Below are 15,706 nucleotides of genomic sequence, written 5' to 3' on the forward strand. Positions count from 1 at the left end.
ACATTATCATGTAAGTGTTTTGACTAAATACATTGTTAATGAAAAAGGACCGAAAACATCTAAATTTCTTCATGGAAAATACTGATGATAGATACTTCTCTCACCTGGTTGAATGACAAATTATTTTAAATTTCACCTCAGGTGAACAAAATTCCTAAATCCTCAATGATATTGTGTTTGTATATATATGTACCTTTATTGTATATACGAAGTAGTTTTCCCGGGGAACTGCATAATGCTAATTGCTGAACATGCTAAACCTCCAGATTCAGAAAACGAAAAAAAACATCCATGTGTTCAGGACAGGACGACATCACCTTTATGCAAAACCGAAAGAGAAGACCCGTTGTTCTCTAAGTTTCCGCTATCATTGATAAGCGAATATAAGTTTATAGAGATTCATCAAACAGCCAGGATCCTGTTCTCCCAAGCGTCGGAAAACGAAAGTTCCTTGGCATAAAGATCTGTGTGAAAGCTACTGAATCTCCATACACGTATCGACAACTGTTGAGTGCTCTGACCAAGCTCTAATTCTAAAAGTGATGTCCTTTGTTTTAGACCCGTGGCCATCTATATCACTAGCCCTTCAACTCTGGGTCTCGGGTTCGAGGCCTTCTTGGGGCAGTCGCAGACCGCAGCTCGGTGTTTTCTCTTCGGGAACTGCGGCTTTCCTCAACCACACAAGTCTGGCACGTCATTAAATGACACTGGCTGTTAACAGTACATAAAGCAGTAATAACGCAAACATTTCTAATCAAGAAAACATAAAGGGCATGCTTATGAGCCTAACAAGGACGAGCTTCTTCGAAAGTAAAGTATAATTGGTTCTCTTTTCATAAACAGCTTCATTTTTGTGTCAAGGTAGACAACATCAAAGTTAACAATGTACCCAGGAATACGGGTGCTGTTGCTGCAGTTTCTACTGCAATAGTATAAAACTTTATACTGTAAAACCATTATTTTTGTGGGGATTTTATCTTCGTTGAATATGTGGTTATTCTTAATCCACGAATTTATATGTCCATGAAACGATAAACTGATCAATTTCAAATGAAGTATAATACTGAGTTTTTAGAAGTGTTTATCAACGAAATTAAATGCCAACAAAAATGCACATCTTTCTAAAATCTGGAAATTTCATACCCACTAAAACATATGACTTTACAGTAAATTACTTTATGTAACGTGTCGTTGTCAAATTAGCAAGGTGTTTTGACCAAGACTGTTTAATTATTCAATCATTAACAAAGCGGTCCGTTAATGATTCATTAGCAAACCGAAGGTTTTAGGACATAAAGATCAAGCTAATTGAGCACGTGCATTGGTGTTACATTACATTAAGTCGTTCCGAAATCTAATTAACTGGTGTTATATCCCCCTGTCTAACTTCGTGTGTGACTCAGATAAAACCATTACTGTAGTTGGTAAGAATATCCAACAGGGGTAATGAGACATGGAAGGATATTTAGTTTCCTAATGTTATAGTTCAAAAAATGCATTCAAGTTTGGGTACCATCACACTGAATATACCCAATGGCACAATTAAGGTATTTGTTAGGTTCGCCAGATGCACGGGACATTCTAATTGTACATTTATTCAAAGAGGAATGTTATAGCTCTCACTGCTTTATACTGAATTTTAATTGTTTTTAGAAGATTAGAAAAAATTAGAAATGAAAAACAAAATCAAACTCGTATTCAGTAATACAATTAAGTTGCGGTCTAGTTTTGTATCAACTTTTTTTTTAACCTTTATGGCGATTTACCGAAGATTTTCAGAACTACAAAAAACATACATGTCCTTGACATTTGCAATAGGAATCGAAGACTGTACAATAGACACGCCTTTTAATACAAATGAAGTAGAGGCAAACACAAAGAATCGCACAGCTGTTTATTCCTTCTAGGACATCTCAGTAATGTCATGGGCCTAAAACCTAGGGTGGTGGTGGTGGGGGAGGTGGGGGGAGGTGCATTAGCCCCATCATTAAATAAATTTCGCAATTTTCATTTATCAAATAATTTTAGAGCAGCGTGCAAGTGCATGTGTATATTCTAAAATTGTGCCAGTATTCGAATGAATTTTGTTCAATAAACGCATTTCATATGTTAAGACATGGCAGGGAGGGACGGAGTCATGCTGCGTTAGACAGCGTGCTCTGCTAGATCAGTAATGCATGTTTTCAATGATACATTTCAGCATTTGGTTACTCTATAATATTCATGCAATAATATTCGTATCATTATGTTGCTTTTGTCGAATGCACATAGGTGAGTATCAATACTTTGTCATTAGTCTACCGTCGTTTCCTCGAACTTGTATAGCTCGAAATCCCTATTTAATTCGAAGCATTTTGTCGATATCTGCTGATCTTTATACAAAACATTCGAACTCGAATACTCGGTTATCTCGAAATTTTCCAACGGTCCCGCCGAGTTCGAGATAACGAAGTTCGACTGTCATGTGAAATATGCATGGGTTTACAGTACATGATATATATCAGCAATGTTGCCGCCGGAAAGTTAAGTGTCAACTTATGATCATGTACGTGGTAAATGTAGCCCTTTTTAAAGGAAGCCGTTAGCTAAGAACCTATGTAAGCAAACACCTCGAAAATGTCTCAGTCGTCAGGCGAAATATATTTATTTGATATCTTAAGAAATATCAGCAGTCAGGATTCTAGTCTACCTGAATACTTATTTTGAGTATACAGATCCTTGAGGTGATTTCTACTTGTTTGACTGATAAAAATCATTTACTATCAAACCCATACAAAAAACTACTCTGTATTTCGCCACAAATGGTTTTTTTCCACACCGGTTACTGTTTTGAATAAATTCTACAAAGTACTGTCAGTGAAAAGTAGACTTGTGTGTCCGGAACGGTGTAATCGATCTGTGGTAAAATAACTTATGGTAAAATTTCATATTAATGATAACAGTCATTATAACATGTCATGCATTTTGTTTGAATCAAAAATCGTTGAAAACTGCATCACTATTTATATATAATGATACATGTAAAACTCTGTATACTGACTAACTGAAATGTACCAGGATGTCTTTGATCTCTGAATTGTTAATGTATAGCCAACAGCGCTGTTTGACAGTGTAATTTAGACCGATAATCAACACTCCCGTGTTACACACTGATGTAACTTGAAATAGACAGCTTTTATATCCATATATATTATTCGTTTTTTCACAAAATTTAAACACAGCTGCGTATTTATTCTGTAACCAACTTCAATTCCGTTTTGATTTCAGGGCAGCATTTCCTTTCAAATATGGCTCTATTTCATCTTATCATATTAACGGTGTTCATTCGGAATCTCTCGATCGCTACCGAGCGACACACGAGAAACTATGATACGGAGTTCTGCATCATTGGAGCAGGGCCAGCTGGTCTGCAACTTGGGTACTTTTTCGAGAGATCAAGAATGGACTATTTAATATATGAGCGATCTAATATATCAGGTAGGTAAAACAGGTCTTATGACGTCTGATTCGTGTATTTTTTCATTGTGATTTGTAGTAAACATTTTATCATTGGCGGGATTTAGATTGATGCCAATACTTTATAGAACTTTACCTGATTTCCGCGAAAGTACGCGTTTTATTTTGCAAAAGTCTATTTCAGAATAAAAACTTGCCAAACTGAATATATTAATTTCCGACAAAGCAATATGGACTGTAGCTAGTTGAAACGGCCTCCACGATTGTGTATAGCCATATAGACGCAAATGCACTGTTTATATAAGTAATTTCTGTGTCCATGGAAAGTATCAAAAGAAAAACATTTACTATTAATGGTAAATAAAGCGTTAACCTGGTTATGGAATTTTGTTCTGAATAGTAATGTTAGTATTGAGATACTACAAAACAATCATAACGGATTTGTTGATTTTATCATTTTAAAATATCGAGGATTGTTGATACCATTTTAAATGTGTGTGATCAATTATCAGAGCGAATCTCGGCGCCCGAGCGATTCTTTACCGGTAATATATGTAAGGCCACGTTTCGTATATGTCCAGGACGAGAGGTACCGAGGGGAAGAAAAAAGACAAATTCTTTCGGAAGTGACAGGGATGGTGCTCAACACTATACACTAAACTTTAGTTTTAATAAAAAATATTACGACAGCATTTCCGCTTTCCTGAATTTCTTTGGTCATAAATATGATTTTACAAAAATTTAATTGGCATGGATCAAAATTTCTTTCTTCCTCCAAGTACTCGGCATATAACATCAAACAATACCCTGACGTCATATACACATACACACAGGACGTCAACGTCACAATACACGAGCGATTAATTAGTCATTTTTCTTCATTTCTAGAGGCGCTTACCACTTAACCAAAATCTTTCAACCGAGAATACCTGGGGCATGTAAGCTTCGCTCTTTCCAAGCACGGTCTGACTCATATTAGTTTGTAATAAGAAGGTCAAAACAGTATTTTAGACTATAAATATCTAAATCATTAGGTAATTTTATTCCGTGTATGAACATTTCATTTATTAAAAGATCTTATCTACTGCAGGTAGTTTCTTTGTGAAGTATCCACGTCACGGGAGACTTATCAGTATTAACAAGCGAAATACCGGAAGTAGCAACAAAGAGTTCAACCTCCGCCACGATTGGAACTCTTTACTCAGCGACGACGACAGAATGTTATTCCGACATTACTCGTCTGATCTATTTCCTCACAAGGACACCATGATAAGGTATACTAGTTCGTTTTAATGTCGATTTGTTTCCAAGCAGCATTATTTCAAAACTTGTTTTATAATGAAAAAATAAATCCCCAAAGCATTGTGCAATATAAAGCGCATGGGATTTGATATCATATTCTCATCTTGATACCTCCCCTAAACGAAGCAAGGTGCTATGATGGACTATACAGTTTAATCATCTTTTCTGTTTGACGGTCTACTTGTCTGTCCGTAAATTGGAACTTTCCGATCTTCCTCAAAATTTGCGAACTGACTTCGATGAAATGTTACACACACCACGTACCTTCATGTTGTGCATATGTGGGTTTTTTTTTATCAATCTTTGTTCGGAAATTTTCCCGCTTAATATCTGACACAAAAAACTTTCCAACATATGTATAATTCAATATACCCATATCGCAGAGTCGTCCCAATACGGGATATATTCATTAGGAACTTTCAAGAGACCCCTTTCTCAATAAAACGTAGATAGAGAAAGTTTGGCGCATTTTTATTGCGCATTTACGATTTCACATTGATCATTTAGGTACAATAACGACCGACCACATCACCCTGGTTTTTGTCACAATTGACAAAAATAGACATCATAAAAACAGAATAGCGTTGGTTTCTTTACGACCCTGTAAATGTCAGTAGAAACAGCGCCAATAAATTGCACGCAATCTTTTTACGACCGTATCGATTGTCAAATAAATTTCGCGCATATTATGAGATATTTCTTTTAATTATTTCTTAATCATCAAAGTATCGTCGTTGTTGCTCTATTGTTAAATATGAAGTAGAAAGTGCTATTTTTAATGAAAACTAAAAATAGGGAAAACGTGAACAATGTTGTATATTTTTTGTCCAGTTACGTTTTGTCGACTCAACGCTATTGTAAACATTTGCAACAAGGATAACGTCACCTTGTGTTTGAAGATAGGAAGAAGAGAACACATCAACGACGTTGTATGATTTTTTTGCCTTTTATATTCTTTGTTATGTAAGAAAAATTACAGTTGAAAACAAATTCAACGAAATTATGGAAATTTGACATGTGTTAAAGTATAGCGATTTATTTACTAACGAAGGAAAATATGAAATAGAATTACGGTATTGGATAGAGAGTACAAGAAAACATTCTAAATGAAACTTATGTCTATGTAGAGTACACCGAATGTTTGGCACATTCACCACACAGTGAGCAATTTCCAAATGGACACTGTGACAACAAAGGACATTTTGATCAATTGACTGTATATTGCACCTGACTGAGTATTGCAAAATTTCATTAACAAAAATCAACAACGATTTTTATTTCCTAAAGCAAAAACAAAAACAACTCTATGGTGTCTTTCATTCAGGTACCTCAATGATTACTCGAAACACTTTCGTTTGAAAGTTAAGTACAATACAGAGATTAGCAACATCCGAACGACAATGACGATTGACAATGGGAACCATCCGGTGTTCCGAATGGACGATCAGAATGGTAAAACTTCAACTTGCAAGTAAGTATGAAGATGAATTCTGTTTAGAGCTAGTTTGCTGCAGACCTGCCCAATATCACCCCAATAAGCAGCAAACCCATCCTTATTTATCATGTGTACATTCATTAATATTCATTTTCTGGATTGTCATCGGACGGTATTGAAATGTTGATCTAGAATATATCCGTGATTGGTTGTACAATTTTCAATTTTTTGTGACTAACCATGTTAATCTTGTGTGATGATATAACCATTTAAGATTTTTATCATTTGTTTTTGTACCTTTTGGTTTGTTTGATGTTATTTCCTTTTTGGATCGCTGTGTGCTTTATCGGTTGATGGCCCTAATAACCTTTTATGTGTAGACGGACCGTTAAGATTGTAATAATAATAATAATATTCAAATTTTTTATATGATGTCAGACTGAATAGAAATGCTTGTTGTTCCTTCGAACTGTCGGTAAGACATGGTGCTGATTTTTTCAGAGGAAGAGGGTCTCAAAACAGAACAGAATCGTTCTTAGTCGCCCTAATCTTAATGCAACTCTCCGTCGACATAATACTCTGTGTTGAGTTGGGATAGGTTCCATCTAGAAGGCTAGAAGTACCGAATCAGATGAATGTACCTATTATGTGATATTACGTTTTGTCTTTTTGAAGGGTGGTCATACTAGCTACCGGTTTATTTAAGCCGTACGTTCCAGACTTGCTCGGAGTGGAGTTGACTGACAGCTATGATACTCTCTCCGTTGACCCAGAAGACTATGAGGCCAAATCCGTAATGATATTAGGTAATAAAAAAGTATTTATTAAGAAACTATATGTACTTTCTGAATTTCTTTTTGCTCAATAATGCGTTATGAATATGCAAATGTACTTAACGTTCTTTTGAAACTGTCAGACATCTGAGTATTGCTTAAATTGAATAAAGGGGATAGCACGCCATCTAGATTTCAGCAATTTTTATCACTTTGAATTTACCTAAGTCCCCCTTTAGGTTTCAAAATTAAGCCTTTAGATTCACTGACGAATCCTAGAAGGACTAAACAGCCGTATGATGAAGTATAATCCATTACTTGGCTCTGCTGTAACTTATCCTAAATTGTGTTATTGATTTTGAAAAGTAGAATACACGCCATAAATCAGTATGTTATAGGAAGAGAGCACTGAAAGTTGCTGTTCACTTGGTTTTTTTTTTTTTTTTTTTTAAATATTTTTTTTTATGAAATTCATAAACTTTCTATTCTATTTTTTGAAGGCCGAGGAAATTCTGCTTTTGAGACAGCCGATGCTATCTATTCCAAGACGAACTTTATCCACATGGTTGGGCGAAGTAGGATAAGATTAGCATGGGAAACGCACTACGTTGGAGATATCAGGTGACTAGTAATCTTAATTTATTTTACAACAATCGCGAAAAAAGTCAAAGTAACTAATTCTAATCACTCTTGTTCGTCCGGATGTAAATGCTGCTCAGGGGTCTTATTATGGGAGGAAACCTGAGTGTCTCGGAAATAAATCGTGGTCAGACAGGTTACCCCTTGCCCATTTTACGTCAATTCCAGGAATCGGACAGCGGATGGTCAGGTGAAACGCGAGTGCGTTACCACTGCGCCAAGGTACCACTCTAAATTGTCGGATGAGAATGGCCTCTTTGATGTACTCATTGATGTTTCATCACCGACCTCAGCAATAGGTCAGAAATCATTGGAAGCTTAATCTTCCCACTGCATTTGAACACCATTTTATCAGTCTCTTTGGCACCACTGGTTATTTCATTATGTAAAAAAAACACAATATTCGTGGGTTTTTATTATTTTTTTATTTCTTTGCTACAGGTTATATGTTCTCATGTTGATAAAATGATATAAAGTTATTTCCTTTATTCGGGACATATATTTCCAATTGAAAGACAACATAAAATATGGTCAATATTGGGGGACTGATATAATCAGAATATGCCGATACTTGTAATCAATCTTCAGTTTATTGCGTCTGTGAAAGTTTGTCGGCACACTAGCCGCTTGAGAGCTTCTCTTCATACTTCACACACTCACAAAATCATCAAATTATCTTGGACAAGTTCAAGAGAAGCTAATATTTCTATTTATAAACAAATTTAAAAATCATTACAATGTAATAGCATGTGAGGTCGGCAGAGACATGTATTGCTTCTGCAATACTCCGTATGCCTGGGTTTTTTTCACTCTTATTACTGTGCTAAGAGGTTTCGCGTTCATTCATTCTCTTCATCTACTAGTATTCTTGTTCAAATTTTATTTCGTTTTGTAGTCTCCCCCCCCCTACGGTTTCAAAATTTGGACCCTTCGCGCAATTGATAACTCTTAGAAGGACGGAACAGTTGTATTATAGTTCTCTTCATAATTTTCTCTCTACTGTAGCTTATTCTATATTTGCATTGAAAGTCCTATTCACCCGTTTCTTTTTTCTCATTTTTTGAAAATGACAGATATCGTTGATTTTCCTTAAAATGTTAAGCTTCCCTTTCATCATGTGTCGTTATCTTTATAATTCTCAGTGGTTTCGATACAAATACTTATATTTTCATATTTTTAATATTACTCATAGTAGAGATACGGTTTTGTGTCACTAATATTTCCTTTTTTGTTGGTTTCGGTACTGAACAGGGCAGTAAACAATGGCTTGCTTGACACGTACCAACTTAAGTCACTCGACGGTCTGATGGAGTTCGGTAATGTAACAGCTTTCCGTGTAGTGTCGGAGGGAGGTAAGCTCTTCCTGCGAGATCGGGAAAACTCGACGGCGGGTCACCCTTTCGACAATGATCCACTTAATACTCCATACGACAAGATTATCAGATGTCTCGGCTTCATGTTTGACAAGTCAATTTTCAATAAGTGAGTCATTTATTTAGTATGATTGAATTAATTTTCTTTATGTATTTTTTTTCTCTTACCATTGATAGGTGTATCCGCGCTTTTTAACCGTATGAAATTTTAATTGTCTTATCCTAGGGTTTAAATGGGGGAATTCCTGTCAGGACAATGGTATAGTCAGAGTAACAATTCAATAAACATTTCGTATAGATGATGTCACGACAACGAAGCCCTCGGGAAAAAAAACTTGAGTTGAGGTCGGTGAAGGAAATATTTCAAATTTCAAATTACGATAATAAAGTAGCAAAACGATAGGAACTCGAAACTAGGACAAGATAGCAAATGAAAGACAGTATGTACCGCGACTTCCTTGAAATGTACAACCCGTTTCCTCCAAGCTTTTAATATACAATTATTCACCACAGTACTGATAGCATTACGATGCCATACCATTATTACATTTTCCAGATTGTATGTTATCCATTGGTACGTTGTATACGTACGCTTCATCGTTTGTATTATTCTTGAAATTCCAAGAACAGGAAATGAAGTACTAGCTTAAAAAATTCTAAATAAGGATTTTATTTTTATTAATAGGTCTTAAGAGCGAGTCAGGGTTTTTCCCAATAATATTACCTTTCAATGATACATGATTTTATATACCTGTATTCGTCTATGATTGCTTAAATGGTGCAGTTAATCAGAACTTATCAAACCTACTAATTAAGGTACCACTGACCCGTTTGCCTCTCGAAAGTGAAATACCTTTCTAGTGGTTTCAATTGATTATAAATAGTCTTAGTTTTAAGACTTCATTTATCATTATGTTTTACGACACTGTAAGTAATATTATTCAAGGAAAATATTACACATCTCTTTCATAATGTCTTTTTACGTTCTATTTATAACCAGGGTAAAATATAGCCTCTGTCATATTCCAGATACTAAAATGTTAAAGTGCGTATGTATATTACACCTTGCACTTGAAATTTCTACGTGCTAAAGCGAATAAATGTTACTTCACTGACTGAAGAGAAAGTTTTTTTTTTCCATTGCATTATCAGTGAATCATGGGTACCTTCGTGGCAAGGTCGCATGGCAAAATACCCCAAAATACGACAAGATTATCAGTCACCTGTCATGCGCGGACTTTTCTTCGCTGGAACTATGGCTCACTCATTAGATTACCGAAAATCTGCCGGAGGTTTCATCCATGGCTTTCGGTATACAGGTAAAAAGCAGACAGAGTATTGGTAAGAAATAAAGCCATTCTTTCGAACAAATTTTTTCTTCTGAAATATAAAGAAAATAGAAATTTTAAAAATACAAAAAGTATTTTTTGTTTTTATAGAATTCGATTGTCTTATTTTTCTTATGCGCCTCTACAGTAGATTGTTTAGGTTAGAACGTAAATCATCTTACGATGACTGTACTCATATATGAAAGGAAATTGATATTTTTTCTTAATTTCTTCAGCAAAATAATAAGTACTTTCAATTTGGTAAAGACATGAAATTCATAAAAATTCTATGAAATAAATGTCTGTTTTAGCTCGCGCGCTATTCAACATCCTACGGCACAAATACAAGAAAAAGTCATGGCCAAACGTGCGCTTGCCACTCACTGACCTCTCAACAACAATACTCAAGCGTGTTAACGAGGCATCCGGACTCTACCAGATGTTCAGTGTCCTTGGAGACATCGTGCTTATTAATCGGTTAGTATTCTTTATGTTTTAAAAATGGTAATGGGTCATTTAAAAAATAGGACTAAGATAAATTAGTTTGTAAAGGCATACCTTTACGCAATGCAGCAAGCAAACATTAAACTATACTTTGTGCGAGCCGTTTTCAAGGTGTTTTCCTTTTCCCCGTAAACAATGGCAGTATATCATTCTTTTCAGAGAAGAAGAAACTTTTCGGTATATTGAGGAGTTTCCTTTGCGAATATTGCACCATTTAGAGTATGTGACAGGTATTGACATTGGGAAGGCCTCCGTGTTGGTCGTAGTGTTACAGTATGGACATGATTTTCATGGTCCCCAGGAAGATGTGTTCCGAGTGGACAGAGCTAGTACCGATCCTATATATGCTGAGTTGTCGAACTTTCTGCACCCTGTCCTCTATTATTACGATATTATACCGAACCGTAAGTATCTATCTTTCCAGCATTACAATTCTAGTATTTTGAACTTGATGTCAATTTTTTTAAAGAAATGATATAACAGCACTTTAATTCAAGCAACATTTAATGAAAAAAGTTTATTTTCCACTTCAGATGAATTATTGACCGTTTACGGTATTGTATTCTAAATATAACATTGAATTTTGATATAACGTAGCATGTATAGAGTAAAGGCTGTGTACGAATTTTGATGTTATATCAGATCAGTATAGTGAACTTAAAATATCCTGTACCAGCCTTTGGTTAAATGTCATTTCAAACTATTAAATGAATTTCATAAATTCAATATGACATAGGCACTATTTATCAAAAGCAATAATCCTTTTTAAAAAAATCCTGAAAAACTCTCGTTGCATGTATTTCACCCCGGTCTCTGTTATCTCCATTGTTATGACAATTGTACGATGTCTGTTAAATTTGCTGTTGCTATATAATTACACGTGTGTTACTGTGTAACACGATAACTTAAACCTTTGATACACAGGAACTTTACTTAATCGCTATATGTGGATTTATTTTTTAGAGGAAGCCATGGCGTCAGTCAGACGCCCAGAATTCCTTCCGGTGCCTGATGAGATTCATCATGTTTTAGAAGATTTTACAACACAATGGAACCGACCACAATCACATGTCGAACCTCTTCATATATTTTTAGAAGAGTTTTTAAAAATCCCTTCACAAATCGGAATTTCTCACCAAGAATGCGTTTTGGTCTCTTTAACGATGTATAAATCTCCAATGAATTGTAGACATTTTCTCGACCGACATTCAGTCATATAAAGATAAAATCACACAATCTCGTATTGAATTTCCCTTCCAGCATGCCTATCACTCTAAATCAAGTCACAAAGCATTCGTGATAGACTCACGAAAAAAGGACATCAAAACATATAAACTTGATGATTTACCCTTGCTGTTAATACGACGTTAAGCAACACTATAACAACACTTGTATTGTATATACGTTCCTATTGGTTATTCAGATTCGAATTGAAAGAACCTTTACGTTATGAAAAACAGAAAATTATTCAATTCACTGACAGCAAAGCTAAATTGATTTCACGTAATTAGAAAATGTTAAGTGTCGATGTAGTATTATAGTTCCCAATTTTCTTTGTTATCATATTTTTCTCCACTGAAAAATAATTGATGCATATATATGTTCGTCTTTTTTTTTCACAAATAAAACGAATACTACTTTTCTTTTACACATGTTGTCATCTGTTGATGTATTGCTAAGGACACATTTGTCCTTATAATAATCCACGATATTTGAAAATGATATCCCCACGACATATTATATATTCTTGGTGATTCGCACTGATTTATCTCGGTACATTTTCTTCAAGTTAGTTATGTCATTAAGTTCTTAAAACACAATCAGTAGAAAATTTGAGTGTAACGTTTCGATGACTCCACGGTCACCTTCATCGGACAAATGACCAGTGTGGAGAGTACTAGCACTGATGTACGTAGTGTACGAGATGGTAAGGAATCGATCAATTTTTTTGGATGCACTATAACTCTATGTACACTAAGATCGAAAATAGCGAGACGAGATGGTAAACAGATTATAGACCCGAAAATACACATGACGGTAACAATGCACTGTAATCAATTCCGCAACACTTTGTTTAAAACTTGGCATACAGATGTGCGAGAGTCGGTTGCCCTCTCGTCTCTGTATATTACTGGCCACCTACGAAGTATCAAGATGGCTTCTTTAACCAGCCACTAGAAAAGGTTTTTTTCACTGTTGACTATTTTGTACATGTTATTTTACTGTGTGGAATGGCCCGTAAGTGCCGAATAATTAATTTGAAACTGAGAACGCTTTCACTTTGATCTATTGAATTGTTTGCCTTTTTGAGATTCAGCATCTTTCTAGGTCCCACCCAGAATCTCCGGTCTGTCTCTATGATGCGTCGCAGTTCTTGCACCGATTTTGTTTACGCATTCTGCGACGTTCTCCTCGGATGTTTTATCCTAACGTTAGACTAGGATATTTCGGAGAGCCTCGTGAGGTTTCGTGGCTGTTGTAATACCATGGCCGCGGTAAATGATTTGAATGGTCTCTGACAGACCTTTGATGTAAGAGATGACTACTTGTTCTTTCGTTTTGTTCTTTTCCTTGGTTTTTCATCTCTTAGCCATGTTGCTTTTATCAAATTCTTTGTTTTTGTAACTTTCTGGATTGCCCAAACAAGGTATCCACGTGTTTTCATGGCACTATGGATGTGATTTTGTTCTTGCATCTTGTCTTGTTCTGTAACAATCGTTTCACATCTGTTGAGCAAAGTTGGTACAGCGCTCAACTTCTGGTGGTACGATCGGAAGTGGAGGTATTGGCCGTAGTCGACTTTTTCCTATTGATCTCTACTTTGATATTCCTTTATTAAAAGTGTGACATGGAATGGCAAAATGCCATTGATTTCTTCCTCACGGATGAGTTTGATGTTGTTGGTGATATATATATATATGGTAGTCAAATTATTCTGTGACCCCTTTTTCAATATGTCATCAACATACCGCTTCCACAGGCCGAGGCAAGAGTCTTTTTCTCCGTCTGCTGCATGAACAAGTTGGCCAACCGGAGATACTGTGGTGCCCATGGCAGTGCCAAACCATTGCTGACAGATGGTATCTCGGAAGGCAAAGCATATTGTTGTAAGCACGCATTCTAATAAATCCATCTTGTCCTGAATACAGAGATTGGTGTTCTTTCGCCATGACCGGTCTGGCAGCTCCGAATGATAACAAGTGCTTTGTGTGGTGTGTTGATGAAAAGAGACACCACATCATTAGAAATGATCGTTTTGGATAAGTACAGTGGATATCCTTTCTACATGGTCTTGTGAGGGTTTGGCATGATGTTCTGATTTCCCTACCAAGAGTCCCAGAATCTTTGTGATTGACCTGGAGACATTGTAACCCAATTGGATCATGTATGATTTGCATTCAGGACGTGAAAATGTACGTTGAACAACATGATAAACAAGTACAGAAATGTATGTTTCTGACTGTATATATGTATTAGTAACGCACGCCGGCATATGTATTGTTAACATTACGTTTGTAAATTATAAAAAGGTTTATATTATTTTGCCGTTATTTTTGTACCCAAGAGATATAACATAATCGGTGCAAATAAAACCAACAAAACATTCAAGTGGTTGTGATATCAGGCAAAACTGACAATTTCAGAAATACAAGGAAATATCATAACTCATCAAATATTTTAACTGGAATATTTCTTATCTTCAAACAAAACAATATTTTTTTTTATAGAAATCCAGAAGAAATATCATAACTCTTCAAAATGTTTAACTAGAATATCTGTTATCTTAAAAAAAACCAGAAATCCAAAAAGAGATCAAATAATTCAGTAAATCCTGTCAGTAAATCCCTGTCAGCATGTCAGTAAATCCCTTAAAATAACCATCCTGTCAGTGTCAGTAAAGGTTCTCCCTGTCAGAAAAGGTTCATCCTGTCAGTAAAGGTTCTCCCTGTCAGTAAAGGTTCTCCTGTCAGTAAAGGTTCTCCTGTCAGTAAAGGTCAGTAAAGGTTCATCCTGTAAGTAAAGGTTCTCCCTGTCAGTAAAGGTTCAGTAAAGGTTCTCCTCCCTGTCAGTAAAGGTTCAGTAAATCCCTGTCAGTAAAGGTTCTCCCTGTCAGTCCCTGTCAGTAAAGGTTTCCCTGTCAGTAAAGGTTCTCCCTGTCAGTAAAGGTTCTCCTGTCAGTAAAGGTTCTTCCTGTCAGTAAAGGTTCTCCCTGTCAGTAAAGGTTCTCCCTGTCAGTAAATGTTCTCCCTCTCAGTAAAGGTTCTCCCTGTCAGTAAGGTTCTCCCTGTCAGTAAAGGTTCTCTCTGTCAGTAAAGGCTCATCCTGTCTCTGTCAGTAAAAGTTCTCCCTCTCAGTAAAAGTTCTCCCTTTCAGTAAAGGTTCTCCCTGTCAGTAAGGTTCTCCGTGTCAGTAAAGGTTCTCCCTGTCAGTAAAGGTTCTCCCTGTCAGTAAAGGTTCTCCCTGTCAGTAAAGGTTCTCCCTGTCAGTAAAGGCTCTCCCTGTCAGTATAGGTTCATCCTGTCAGTAAAGGTTCATCCTGTCAGTAAAGGTTCTCCCTGTCAGTAAAGGTTCTCCCTGTCAGTAAAGGTTCTCCCTGTCAGTAAAGGTTCTCCCTGTCAGTAAAGGTTCTCCTGTCAGTAAAGGTTCTCCCTGTCAGTAAAGGTTCTCCCTGTCAGTAAAGGTTCTCCCTGTCAGTAAAGGTTCTCCCTGTCAGTAAAGGTTCTCCCTGTCAGTAAAGGTTCTCCCTGTCAGTAAAGGTTATCCCTGTCAGTAAAGGTTAAAGGTTCTCCCTGTCAGTAAAGGTTAAAGGTTCTCCCTGTCAGTAAAGGTTATCCCTGTCAGTAAAGGTTCTCCATGTCAGTATAGGTTCATCCTGTCAGTAAAGGTTCATCCTGT

At 36.2% G+C, this 15,706-nt stretch overlaps 1 protein-coding gene across 1 annotated transcript; it reads left to right on the forward strand.

Moving 5' to 3' along the window:
- Positions 1–3,287: 3,287 nt before the first annotated feature.
- LOC132558991 (FAD-dependent oxidoreductase domain-containing protein 2-like) lies at positions 3,288–12,030 on the forward strand. The gene is made up of 10 exons (XM_060223951.1): positions 3,288–3,477; positions 4,547–4,730; positions 6,083–6,229; positions 6,869–6,999; positions 7,467–7,587; positions 8,857–9,087; positions 10,131–10,297; positions 10,618–10,783; positions 10,970–11,214; positions 11,774–12,030. Exons 1-10 carry the CDS (start codon positions 3,288–3,290, stop codon positions 12,028–12,030), a joined length of 1,839 nt encoding a protein of 612 aa, XP_060079934.1.
- The last annotated feature ends 3,676 nt before the right edge of the window (positions 12,031–15,706 follow it).

This window comes from Ylistrum balloti, unplaced genomic scaffold, assembly GCF_031769215.1.
Source record: "Ylistrum balloti isolate Yb309-2 unplaced genomic scaffold, AGI_CSIRO_Ybal_v1 Utg369558, whole genome shotgun sequence".
Lineage (NCBI taxonomy): Eukaryota > Metazoa > Mollusca > Bivalvia > Pectinida > Pectinidae > Ylistrum > Ylistrum balloti.